Here is a 10,566-nt window from a genome sequence, read left to right on the forward strand (position 1 = left end):
GTCATTTTGTTGTTGTTGTCCCCGAACTGTGACGCCAAGAAGTATCTTCTTTGTTGCAAACAATCTTGGATGAAGAAAGATCTAAAAATATTGGGAACTGCCAAAAAAAAAATTTCAAAAACTTCAATTTATGAACATGATTCAGTCTCCAAAGAAGTATACAAACATTCCCAAACACATTACTACACGCTTGATGAATGATTTTTTGGTTTTATGAAGAAAAAAATTGTGGAGCACGACGGAAAATTCGGTCTGGTTCAACAAAATTGGCGTTTAACTTCCAGGTTGACCAAACCGAACTTAACATAATTCCACACCAACCCATCCAAATCTACTCTAGTAGCCTCTCTTAATTACTAGAGTTCAATTTAGTGACTTCGAGCCAAAATATCGTATCCATTTTGACATAGTCACTGAATTTAACACCAATAAGTAAAAAAGTTTACTGGAGTGTATTCGGTTGGCTCGTGTTGAATTCCGTTAACAAAGTTCGACACGATCTAATAGATTTGAACTCCACTAAATTAAACTACGAGATCAATTCGGTGGAACCAAGTCGAATTTCTGCAGGGACATCGAGACAAGTCTGTCGAATTCACTGTAAATCTTAAAAAAGACGTAAAACATAAGTTTGGTGAGACCATGTTGAAGTATCCTTCGACTTCCGATTTGGTTCGATCGAATTTAGACTTTAAAAATCAAACCTAGTTTATTTGATTGGAGCTCTCAAACTAATCTTTTTTAAGAAATCAAAACCTTCAAATTCTAGGTCAGATGCGCTGTAGTGAGCTCTGAATCAAAGAACTGAGAGATAATCGAGAAATAGAGCCGATTGACGCAAATGGTAGAAAACCCTAGAAATTGGAAGGGGAGAAGATATAAGAAAATGGAGGTGAATTTCACCCATGTTAGTTGATCAGGTGCTTACATAGATCTTGGATCAATAGTCATTGACCCGAGTCAATGAGATGACCACCCGCTTATAGTTGGTCCGGTGCCTTTAGAAGCACCCTTAGCTTTTATAGTACTAAAGGTTAAATAGGTTGTAATTCATTTCTTCTGAGACACAGGCAAAAGAGTTATTGGGTTGGGTTACTAAATTCTACGGTTTGTCTGAAAGATGTTTTTTTTTTTTTTGAATCCAAGGGAAGCATATCCATTAATAAGTGATAAACATCACAATGATACAAGGATGATAATTGTTATTTCTCTCCTCAACTTCATGAGAGTTATATAAGTAAAGTTCATAGAGCTTTCGAATATAAAGTGCCTCATGAAGGGACAAAAATTGACTTGGAACCGACTCAAACAAAAGACCCCCACTAAAGATCCTAAGTGAAAAATGTTAGGGGCAAGACCGGGGTTGCAGCACACGGGGTTAGTTTTGGTGAGTCGGTCATAATATAGGGGCGAATATGGAATAACCCTAGTACAAATCTCATCCAGTGGGTGGTAGGGCAAACGCTACCCCTTGTCTTCCTTCACATTCATTTTATCGAAGAACAAGCAGAACGCCATTCTCTCTCTCTCTCTCTCTCTCTCTCTCTCTCTCTCTCTGTCCGGCTCGCTAAGGCAAAAGGGTATGTCTTCCTACACAATTTCCCAATGATTTATATTTTATTTGATTAGTACAACTTTCATAAGAAATTTCTAATCTTTTTGTTAATTAAGTCGTGATGAGATCGTTGATGTTTAAAGTTTGTCTTGGTTAAAATCATGAAATTTCTTATGAAAGAGTATGTCTTTCTACAATTTCCCCATGATTTATATTTAATTTGATTAGTACAACTTTCATAAGAAATTTCTAATCTTTCTGTTAATTAAAGTTTGTCTTGATTAAAATCATGAAATTTTAATGATTTCTTACCTGTTTTTTTCTCAGCCGGATACTACTAGTACTAAAGCTGCTACTACTGGGAATCATCATCATTCAGCGGGATGAAAGTTGCTGAATTAAATCTCAACAAGGAGGTTGGAAGGTTTATCAGACTGGTACATGATCCTTCTTACCTGATTTGTAATAGCAATGATGATTTGGTATGTGAGATACCAACAAATCTCCTGGTGAAATTCTTTAACAGTGTTTTTCTTAGAAGCAATATCCCCCCAACAACACCTTTATCATCATCATCCTTATCAAAAAACAAAGCCATAAGTTGGCCGCCTAAGTATTGTACTAACTATCAACTAGGTTTTGATCATCTACCCACCACCACTAATGAAGACAAATTGGTCTGCCGTTTGAACATCAAGAAACATGATGATGATGATACTGGTACAATCATGTATTGTACTTTTGAGGTTTTGACCTTTAGAGGGTGCAAAGGTAATAAAAGACGGAGAACGATCAATGAACTCGTGCTTCCGTATCAGCTGATAATGGATAATAATTCCGTTTATGTGAATGATTTTAGGTGGATTGGTATTAATAGTATTCTTCCAGGTGTAGGAAGTGACAAGTTCAGAGCAATCCAACTCCAAACTAGTGTTATTGATTCGTTACTAGTAAGTGAGATACTAACCAGACTCCCAGTCAAATCCCTTTTCCGTTTCAAGAGTGTTTCTAAGCAGTGGTGTTCCACAATTCAGCATGATAAACACTTTATCCATTCACACTTTACCCTTTCTAAAACACGCTCTCCCACCCGTCTATTGATTGTTGTTCCTGGACCAATTCCAAGTGAGACAAGCAGCTATGCAGAATTAAGTTATGACATAGACCCTTGCCCTCACCAGGAGGAATACGATGATGATACACCTTACTGGCCTGAAGACAATTTTTATTGTTGTGAAGAAAGTTGGCCTGACAAGGAATACCATGTTACAGCCGACTTGTTGTTTGAAGACAAAAGCCGCACAAAAGTTGTGGTTGACACCGTAAGGGAGATTGACTATGAATTTTATAATAAAATTACGAAATCTGTAAATGGTTTAATCTGTCTCATTGACTCCAGATACAATTTTGCTGTTCGTATATACAATTTAAGTACCGGAGAAATGTCCCCATGGTTTGAATCATCATTGTTAGGCGAAAGAAAAATTGTCAATGGCATGTCTAACTATAGGATGCCTTACTCATATTTCGAGCCCAATTACGAATTTGGTTTTGATCCTGCCACTAGTGAATACAAAGTGCTCTGTGTGTGGGACCTGACCTCTTCAGATGCATGTGCAGATCTCATGCTTACTATTTGTGAGGTTTTGACCTTTAGAGGGTGCCAAGGTAATAATAATACGTCTTGGAGAAGGATCAACGAGCTTCCACCTTGTGACTTATCGGGTGATTCTGTTTATGTGAATGGTGTTATTTATTGGACCACTTTTGGTCTTAGGTTTGGAAAGTTTGGAAATAATTGTCGTCCTATATGCTTAGTGGCATTTGATGTAGGAAGCGAGAAGTTCAGAGCAATCACACTCCCTGATTTCATCCTTGATCAGTGTCTAGATAACTGCCCAGCAGCTTCCGCTATCCATTATTATTATAGTAATAATTATCAACATGTTCAATTATTAGAAGTGGATGGGTGTTTAGCCATGTTAATAAGAATCAAAGATTGTGTGTTCAACATGTATATATATGAAGATGATTACAAAGAGGCGTCTACTGATAGTAGTAGTAGCCATTCTTCACGCAACAACGGAAGATGGAGCCAAATGAGTAGTAGTATCACGTTGCCTTGGAATTTGGGTGCGGGTCATTGGGTTTACTTTCATACTTTCGTTGGATCAGATGACAAGATTATATTAACCCACTCTGATGGAGGGAACTTTGGTAATGAAAAGAAGAAGTGTATGTTTTTTTATTGTTACAATTGGAAGACGGGTACTTGGACAGAGTTTGACGTTAATGGATCAATTCCCTCCTCAATTCCACAAATCCTTTCTGAAAGTTATTTTACTACTTTCTCAGAGAACCTTTTGCCCCTTAACAATCACAATGCTCTCTCTCCTAGCAGCTAATGGATTAGCTTCACTCTCTCTCGAAAAGTAAGTTGCTTTCTTTTTAGTTTATACATCTACCTATGGTTATATAAGTACTTGGTTAAGTTTAATTAAGGAGAAAATTTGAGTAGTAGATGTCAAGGATTGGTATTTTATTTGTCACTATGATCTCTAGTTACTGCTTTGTGCTTGAGGGTTGATGAATATGAACGGCGAAACTTTTCAGATGTATAACTCAGACCCATCCCCTGTCTTAAGTTACTACCAACATTAATATATGTATGTATGTCTACAAGAAGCTCTCTCTCCTTCTGTTTCTATGGATTCGAGAAGATCTTTATTTTTCAGCTCTGCTTATTTCTTATGTTCCCACACCTTTAATGCTACGGCTCTGGATATTAAAATTGAAATGGGTAATGGAGATGAAAAGTCTGATATAGTTTATACATAGTTCCGTATGTTACCAACTCTTGCTTTTGCGGTATAGACTGAATTTATATGAACATAAATTTATCTCTCTTTTCAGATTTTGAGCTTGCAGAATAACAATATTCTTTTGTATTTCTTATGTCCATCTTGGCTGTTATTTCACAGCTTCTCATACGATAAACTATCATAATCCAATCGTATCTCTTTTAGAAGATGCCGCCACTCGGACTCGAACCCAGATGCTCTAGCACTGCTTCTTAAGAGCAGCGTGTCTACCGATTTCACCATAGTGGCTTGCTAGAAAGCATAATAACTCATTCAGGATCATGTATCACCAAGAACAGTTATTGTTTGAAGAAGGGATCCTGGGTTGGTACTTATCTAGGTTTATACAAATTTGAACAATTAAATTGCTCATGAATATGGAAACTTGTAGTACTTTCTTATGTAAGACTGCACACAAGAAGTTTATCATAGATCTCACCACAGCCCCATCTACCATGTTCATGTGTGTAACAAAGAACTAAGATAACGGACTGGAATAGGTCACCTTTGGTGTACTAACTTCGTTCCCAGTATGTCTATTTCATTGTTCCGGTATAGCTATACCTGTTGTCTTTTGAACATCAAAGGAATCCGTTCTTGAAATTGCTATAAGAAATGCTTACTTTATTTATCTAATGAAAATTTAGATGAAAGAATTAACTTGAAAGTTAAATCTTTGTGTAGACCATATTTACCATCTGTCTGGTTTAGCTAGAGGTCGGTTGCAGAAGGGTCGGTTCTACAACAGTCTCAAAGACCCGCATTCTCACAAGAACTAAAGCTGAGAAGAGTTCAGGCACATTGAAAAATGTGAGTAAATAAGTACATTTATCCTTTAGACGAGGTATTGAATCTCAAACAGAAAAGTTGTCAATGTCGAATGACAAAACTATGAATCAATAAAAGAGGAGATTTAGCAGATATAGCCTGATGAGTTTCGAAGTATAAATACGACATTCCCAAACTCACTGAAGTCGATTCCAGTTGATTCTTTGACAGGAATAAATGGCTAACAGAACTAAAGATGGTTAGCTATCGCCTTTCTCAGTCCTCTTAATTGAACCATTTGCACCTAAAATATCACTAATATCCACAAGCTGTCTTTGATTGATCAAATTGCTCTTCAAGAAGCCTTTCCTTCTCACAGTAAAGCTATAACCAGGAATTGTAAAATCAGCATAAGCCCACAACAAAAAGAATAAAGAACCCTAAAGCATCAAGATCCTCATAATATTATCCTACTGAAGCAGACACATTCTGATGTTAACAAGAATTACAACAGGGACTTGGACATTACAAGTAAAAAAATGGTTATAATGAGCTAGATCATTGTTTACGGGTTCTAGAAAGATTAGCAATTTCTATAAATTTTGAATATCACGTTAAAATTTGCAGTATGAAGTTTCAAATTATCATTTTAGTTTTTGCTAGAAACAGAATTTGAGGCTCAAGGGAGTATAATAATACAGGCAATACTGAGAAAAACACAAACATGACACAAATAGAATATCTTCGGAGAGAAACAAGATGTGGGTTTAGTATAAGAACCTCTTACAAACTCAAAAGATTAGCAAAGACGCAAGTTTGAGAAACAAACACATCTGATTTGTCCCAGAATCATCTCTTAGTGTCAAAAAAGCAAGCTTTCCGAATGCTCTTCGTGCAACAATTCTTCCAGCTCACCATTTCCCAGATCCTTGTATATTTCTTGGAGCTGATTGGCCGTATGGGTCCTATCCCACTTATAGGCATAGGGCTCATGACCTTTACCCCTTAGTTCTTCTACCTAGAAAACCCGTTAAGTTTAAGATGCTAAACTGATAAACCACCAAATTTAAAGATCACAAAAGTCATGATATCAAGTAACTATCATCGGTCCCCTACGAGCTATACAAACTATGGACATCTACTAACCACTCAAAGTGTTCTCAGTAAAGAGCATCTCTCCAATTAACATTCTAACAAGTGACACTGACAACAATGTAATTCGAAAATGGAAAAGATAGTCAATCATCACGAAGTGGTATCTACTTATAATCCTTGTTCATATTATTATTATTATTAATTAACGGATACTAACGGATGTTACTGTCAATTTTTCATTACTGTTAGTTCTAGCGCCGACGACTCACATTATTTTGCATCAAATGGTCGGAATAACTCATAGTTTACGACCAAGACTTTTTCTTCTGTAGAGGAAGTCCACTTTTAAACCAATGCAAACTCCATCAATATCATTCTCTCCTCTCTTTCTCTATCTTCCTGAAAAACCGTCTCCCAAATCTAGTTTGATTCCTCCGGCGAAGGGTCATCCCTTCGCGGGAACCCTTTATGGTTCTTTATTGCTTCTCTCTTCCTCTTTCTCTCCTCTCTCTCTTTCTTATACAGTAAAACCGGTTCGTGATGGGATGGTGGTGGTGCGATATATGATATGATTTGGTGGTGTTTTGTGTTGGGATGTGGTGGTGGTAGTGTGGTTTCTGTGGTGGAGTCTAGTAATGGTGATGGTTTTGATGGTGGGGATGGTGAGGTGGTGGTGCGGTGGTGGTGCGACTGATTTAGGACTAGATCTACTAGTTTTCGAGTAGGTTTAGTGGTGGTGGCGAGGGCTATGAGGGGTGTCGGGTGATGGTGGTGTGGTGGTGTTGGTGGTGGTGTGGTGGTGAAGCATGGGATTGTGATTAATGGTGGTGGTGGAGGGTTTCATGGTGTTGGTGGGGAATGGTTAGTGGTATGAGAAGATGGTGATTTTGTGGATGACACATGATGGCCTCTTCGTCGGGACAGTGGGTGCTTGCAATGGAGGCGGTTTTTCTGTGGTGGCGGTTCTCCGGGAATGACAGCGGTTTTCCGGCGATGAAGATGGTTTTCCGGCGATGAAGACGGTTTTCCGGTGATGAAAACGGTTTTCCGATGATGAAAGCGGTTTTTTGATATTTTGGATAACATTTAGAAGGAGTGCTTATAAGGAAAAACCCAAAAAATGAGGGTGAGTACTAGGTAGGCCCTTTTAACAAAAACGCCCCTCTCTATCAAACTTCCCTTCATTCTGTAGAAGAATAAACAGAGCGCCTCCCTCTCTCGCTCTCTCTCTCGCTCTCGGTCTCGCTCGCTCCTCCTCCTCCTCCTCCTCCCGCGCGCAAAGGCAAAAGAGTATGATTTGTAATCTTTCATAAGAAACTTCTAATCTTGTTTATAATAACAATGATGATTTGTTAGTAAGTGAGATACCAACAAATCATACTCTGGTGAAATTCTTTAACAGTGTTTTTCTTAGAAGCAATATCCCCCCAACAACACCTTTATCACCATCATCATCATCTGATAATGGTGGATGATTTAAGAGCAATCCAACTCCAAACTAGTGTTATTGATTCGTTACTAGTAAGTGAGATACTAACCAGACTCCCTGTCAAATCCCTTATCCGTTTCAAGAGTGTTTCTAAGCAGTGGTGTTCCACAATTCAGCATGATAAACACTTTATCCATTCACACTTTACCCTTTCTAAAACACGCTCTCCCACCCGTCTATTGATTGTTGTTCCTGGACCAATTCCAAGTGAGACAAGCAGCTATGCAGAATTAAGTTATGACATAGACCCTTGCCCTCACCAGGAGGAATACGATGATGATGATACACCTTACTGGCCTGAAGACAATTTTTATTGTTGTGAAGAAAGTTGGCCTGACAAGGAATACCATGTTACAGCCGACTTGTTGTTTGAAGACAAAAGCCGCACAAAAGTTGTGGTTGACACCGTAAGGGAGATTGACTATGAATTTTATAATAAAATTACGAAATCTGTAAATGGTTTAATCTGTCTCATTGACTCCAGATACAATTTTGCTGTTCGTATATACAATTTAAGTACCGGAGAAATGTCCCCATGGTTTGAATCATCATTGTTAGGCGAAAGAAAAACTGTCAATGGCATGTCTAACTATAGGATGCCTTACTCATATTTCGAGCCCAATTACGAATTTGGTTTTGATCCTGCCACTAGTGAATACAAAGTGCTCTGTGTGTGGGACCTGACCTCTTCAGTTGCATGTCCAGATCTCATGCTTACTATTTGTGAGGTTTTGACCTTTAGAGGGTGCCAAGGTAATAATAATACGTCTTGGAGAAGGATCAACGAGCTTCCACCTTGTGACTTATCGGGTGATTCTGTTTATGTGAATGGTGTTATTTATTGGACCACTTTTGGTCTTAGGCTTGGAAAGTTTGGAAATAATTGTCGTCCTATATGCTTAGTGGCATTTGATGTAGGAAGCGAGAAGTTCAGAGCAATCACACTCCCTGATTTCATCCTTGATCAGTGTCTAGATAACTGCCCAGCAGCTTCCGATATCCATTATTATTATAGTAATAATTATCAACATGTTCAATTATTAGAAGTGGATGGGTGTTTAGCCATGTTAATAAGAATCAAAGATTGTGTGTTCAACATGTATATATATGAAGATGATTACAAAGAGGCGTCTACTGATAGTAGTAGTAGCCACTCTTCACGCAACAACGGAAGATGGAGCCAAATGAGTAGTAGTATCACATTGCCTTGGAATTTGGGTGCGGATCATTGGGTTTACTTTCATACTTTCGTTGGATCAGATGACAAGATTATATTAACCCACTCTGATGGAGGGAACTTTGGTAAAGAAAAGAAGAAGTGTGTGTTTTTTTATTGTTACAATTGGAAGACGGGTACTTGGACAGAGTTTGACGTTAATGGATCAATTCCCTCCTCAATTCCACAAATCCTTTCTGAAAGTTATTTTACTACCTTCTCAGAGAATCTTTTGCCCCTTAACAATCACAATGCTCTCTCTCCTAGCAGCTAATGGATTAGCTTCACTCTCTCTCGAAAAGTAAGTTGCCTTCTTTTTAGTTTAGACATCTACCTATGGTTATGTTAGTACTTGGTTAAGTTTATTAAAGGAGAAAATTTGAGTAGTACATGTCAAGGATTGGTATTTTATTTGTCACTATGATCTCTAGTTACTGCTTTGTGCTTGAGGGTTGATGAATATGAACGACGAAACTTTTCAGATGTATAACTTAGACCCATCCCCTGTCTTAAGTTACTACCAACATTAAACCAAACTTGAATGTTACTTAGTTCATTTCCTTTGGTAGAACAATCAACACTATCAATCTGGAAGACCAAGACTTTAAGAGACAAGATACAAAAAGGAAAAAATAGTCTAGCAAGTGAAAGTTAGGTTCCCCTTCTTTTCTACTTTTGAGTCTCTCTCTTCGCGCCCATTGCGCCCCACGGATTGGGATAGTCTAAGGATATTCAGACTGTCTAATCCGTTATTTTCAAGGCCAACATGGATTAGGTCCAGTCCAAGTTCCCTTCGACTACCCAATCTGTTGGCCTAATCCAAGCCATTTTATTTGGGTGGTGGCATTCCATACTCCGAGGCTGTTAGAAAATCTTCCTCTAGTCACTTCGTAGAACTCATCATCATTTCTCATTATGTTCTTTACTTTCTTCTTTCTTCTCATTATGCTGTTTTACTTGCTTTACTAAGCGTTCCCTCTGCCGTTAACACACAAAGATCCATGATCCATAAGGTTATGCGCTTACTTGATCCATATGGTTCGTGGTCCACTAAGAGGAATCATCAGATCCAAGGGTCCGTGATAGAGATGAATGGCAGCAACTGTGTAAGGCATATGGGAGACGTCAAATGAAGGATTGCCAGACCCAAATTCTGATTTGGCGTGTCTTGCATGAATGGCCCACTTAGAACCTTGAATAATGCGGGCCTGATCCACATGTCTTTGTGGAGATTCTACTAGTTTCTAAGTATTAGGATGGTTAAGTGTCTTTAATGTCTTTAATGTCATCTAGTGTCTCTTTAATGTCTTTAATGTCTTTAATGTCTTATAGTGTCTCTTTAATGTCTTAAATGTCCTTTATAAGGTCTTTTAGTGCTCTAGGAGTTTAGAAGTTCAATAGTCTACAAGTAAAGATGGCAAAGGTGGGGTTTAGGCCTATATAAGGCATGTAATTCTGCTGTTTGGGGGAGACAGAGAGTATTCCAGCAGCTAGTTAAGCTTTATGTGTTTGTGTGATGCAAATACCCCAAAGGTGTGATGCCTAAGGGCTCTAGGAGTGATTCCTAGTTTGTACTGGTGTG

General features: G+C 38.2%; 2 protein-coding genes across 5 annotated transcripts; both read left to right on the forward strand.

Moving 5' to 3' along the window:
- Nucleotides 1-1,339: 1,339 nt before the first annotated feature.
- On the forward strand, nt 1,340-5,337 carry LOC147555478 (uncharacterized). Of its 4 annotated transcripts, none has more exons than XM_086663086.1 (3): nt 1,429-1,580; nt 1,883-3,987; nt 4,537-5,047. In XM_086663086.1, the coding sequence occupies exon 2, from the start codon at nt 1,939-1,941 to the stop codon at nt 3,958-3,960; it is 2,022 nt and encodes a 673-aa protein (XP_086519212.1). In that variant the 5' UTR covers nt 1,429-1,580; nt 1,883-1,938; the 3' UTR covers nt 3,961-3,987; nt 4,537-5,047. The 4 variants fall into 4 exon arrangements, with proteins under 4 accessions (XP_086519211.1, XP_086519212.1, XP_086519214.1 ...); XM_086663088.1 differs by lacking the exon at nt 4,537-5,047 and adding an exon at nt 5,101-5,337 and having other exon boundaries at nt 1,462-1,580; XM_086663087.1 differs by having other exon boundaries at nt 1,462-1,580; nt 4,582-5,047.
- Nucleotides 5,338-7,453: 2,116 nt separating this feature from the next.
- Nucleotides 7,454-9,471, forward strand: LOC147555479 (F-box/kelch-repeat protein At3g06240-like). Its single transcript, XM_086663089.1, has one exon. The coding sequence runs from the start codon at nt 7,744-7,746 to the stop codon at nt 9,256-9,258; it is 1,515 nt and encodes a 504-aa protein (XP_086519215.1). The 5' UTR covers nt 7,454-7,743; the 3' UTR covers nt 9,259-9,471.
- Nucleotides 9,472-10,566: the final 1,095 nt, after the last annotated feature.

Source organism: Eschscholzia californica, unplaced genomic scaffold (assembly GCF_041429995.1).
Source record: "Eschscholzia californica isolate CP2 unplaced genomic scaffold, dmEscCali1.0.p SCAF_2, whole genome shotgun sequence".
Classification (NCBI taxonomy): domain Eukaryota; kingdom Viridiplantae; phylum Streptophyta; class Magnoliopsida; order Ranunculales; family Papaveraceae; genus Eschscholzia; species Eschscholzia californica.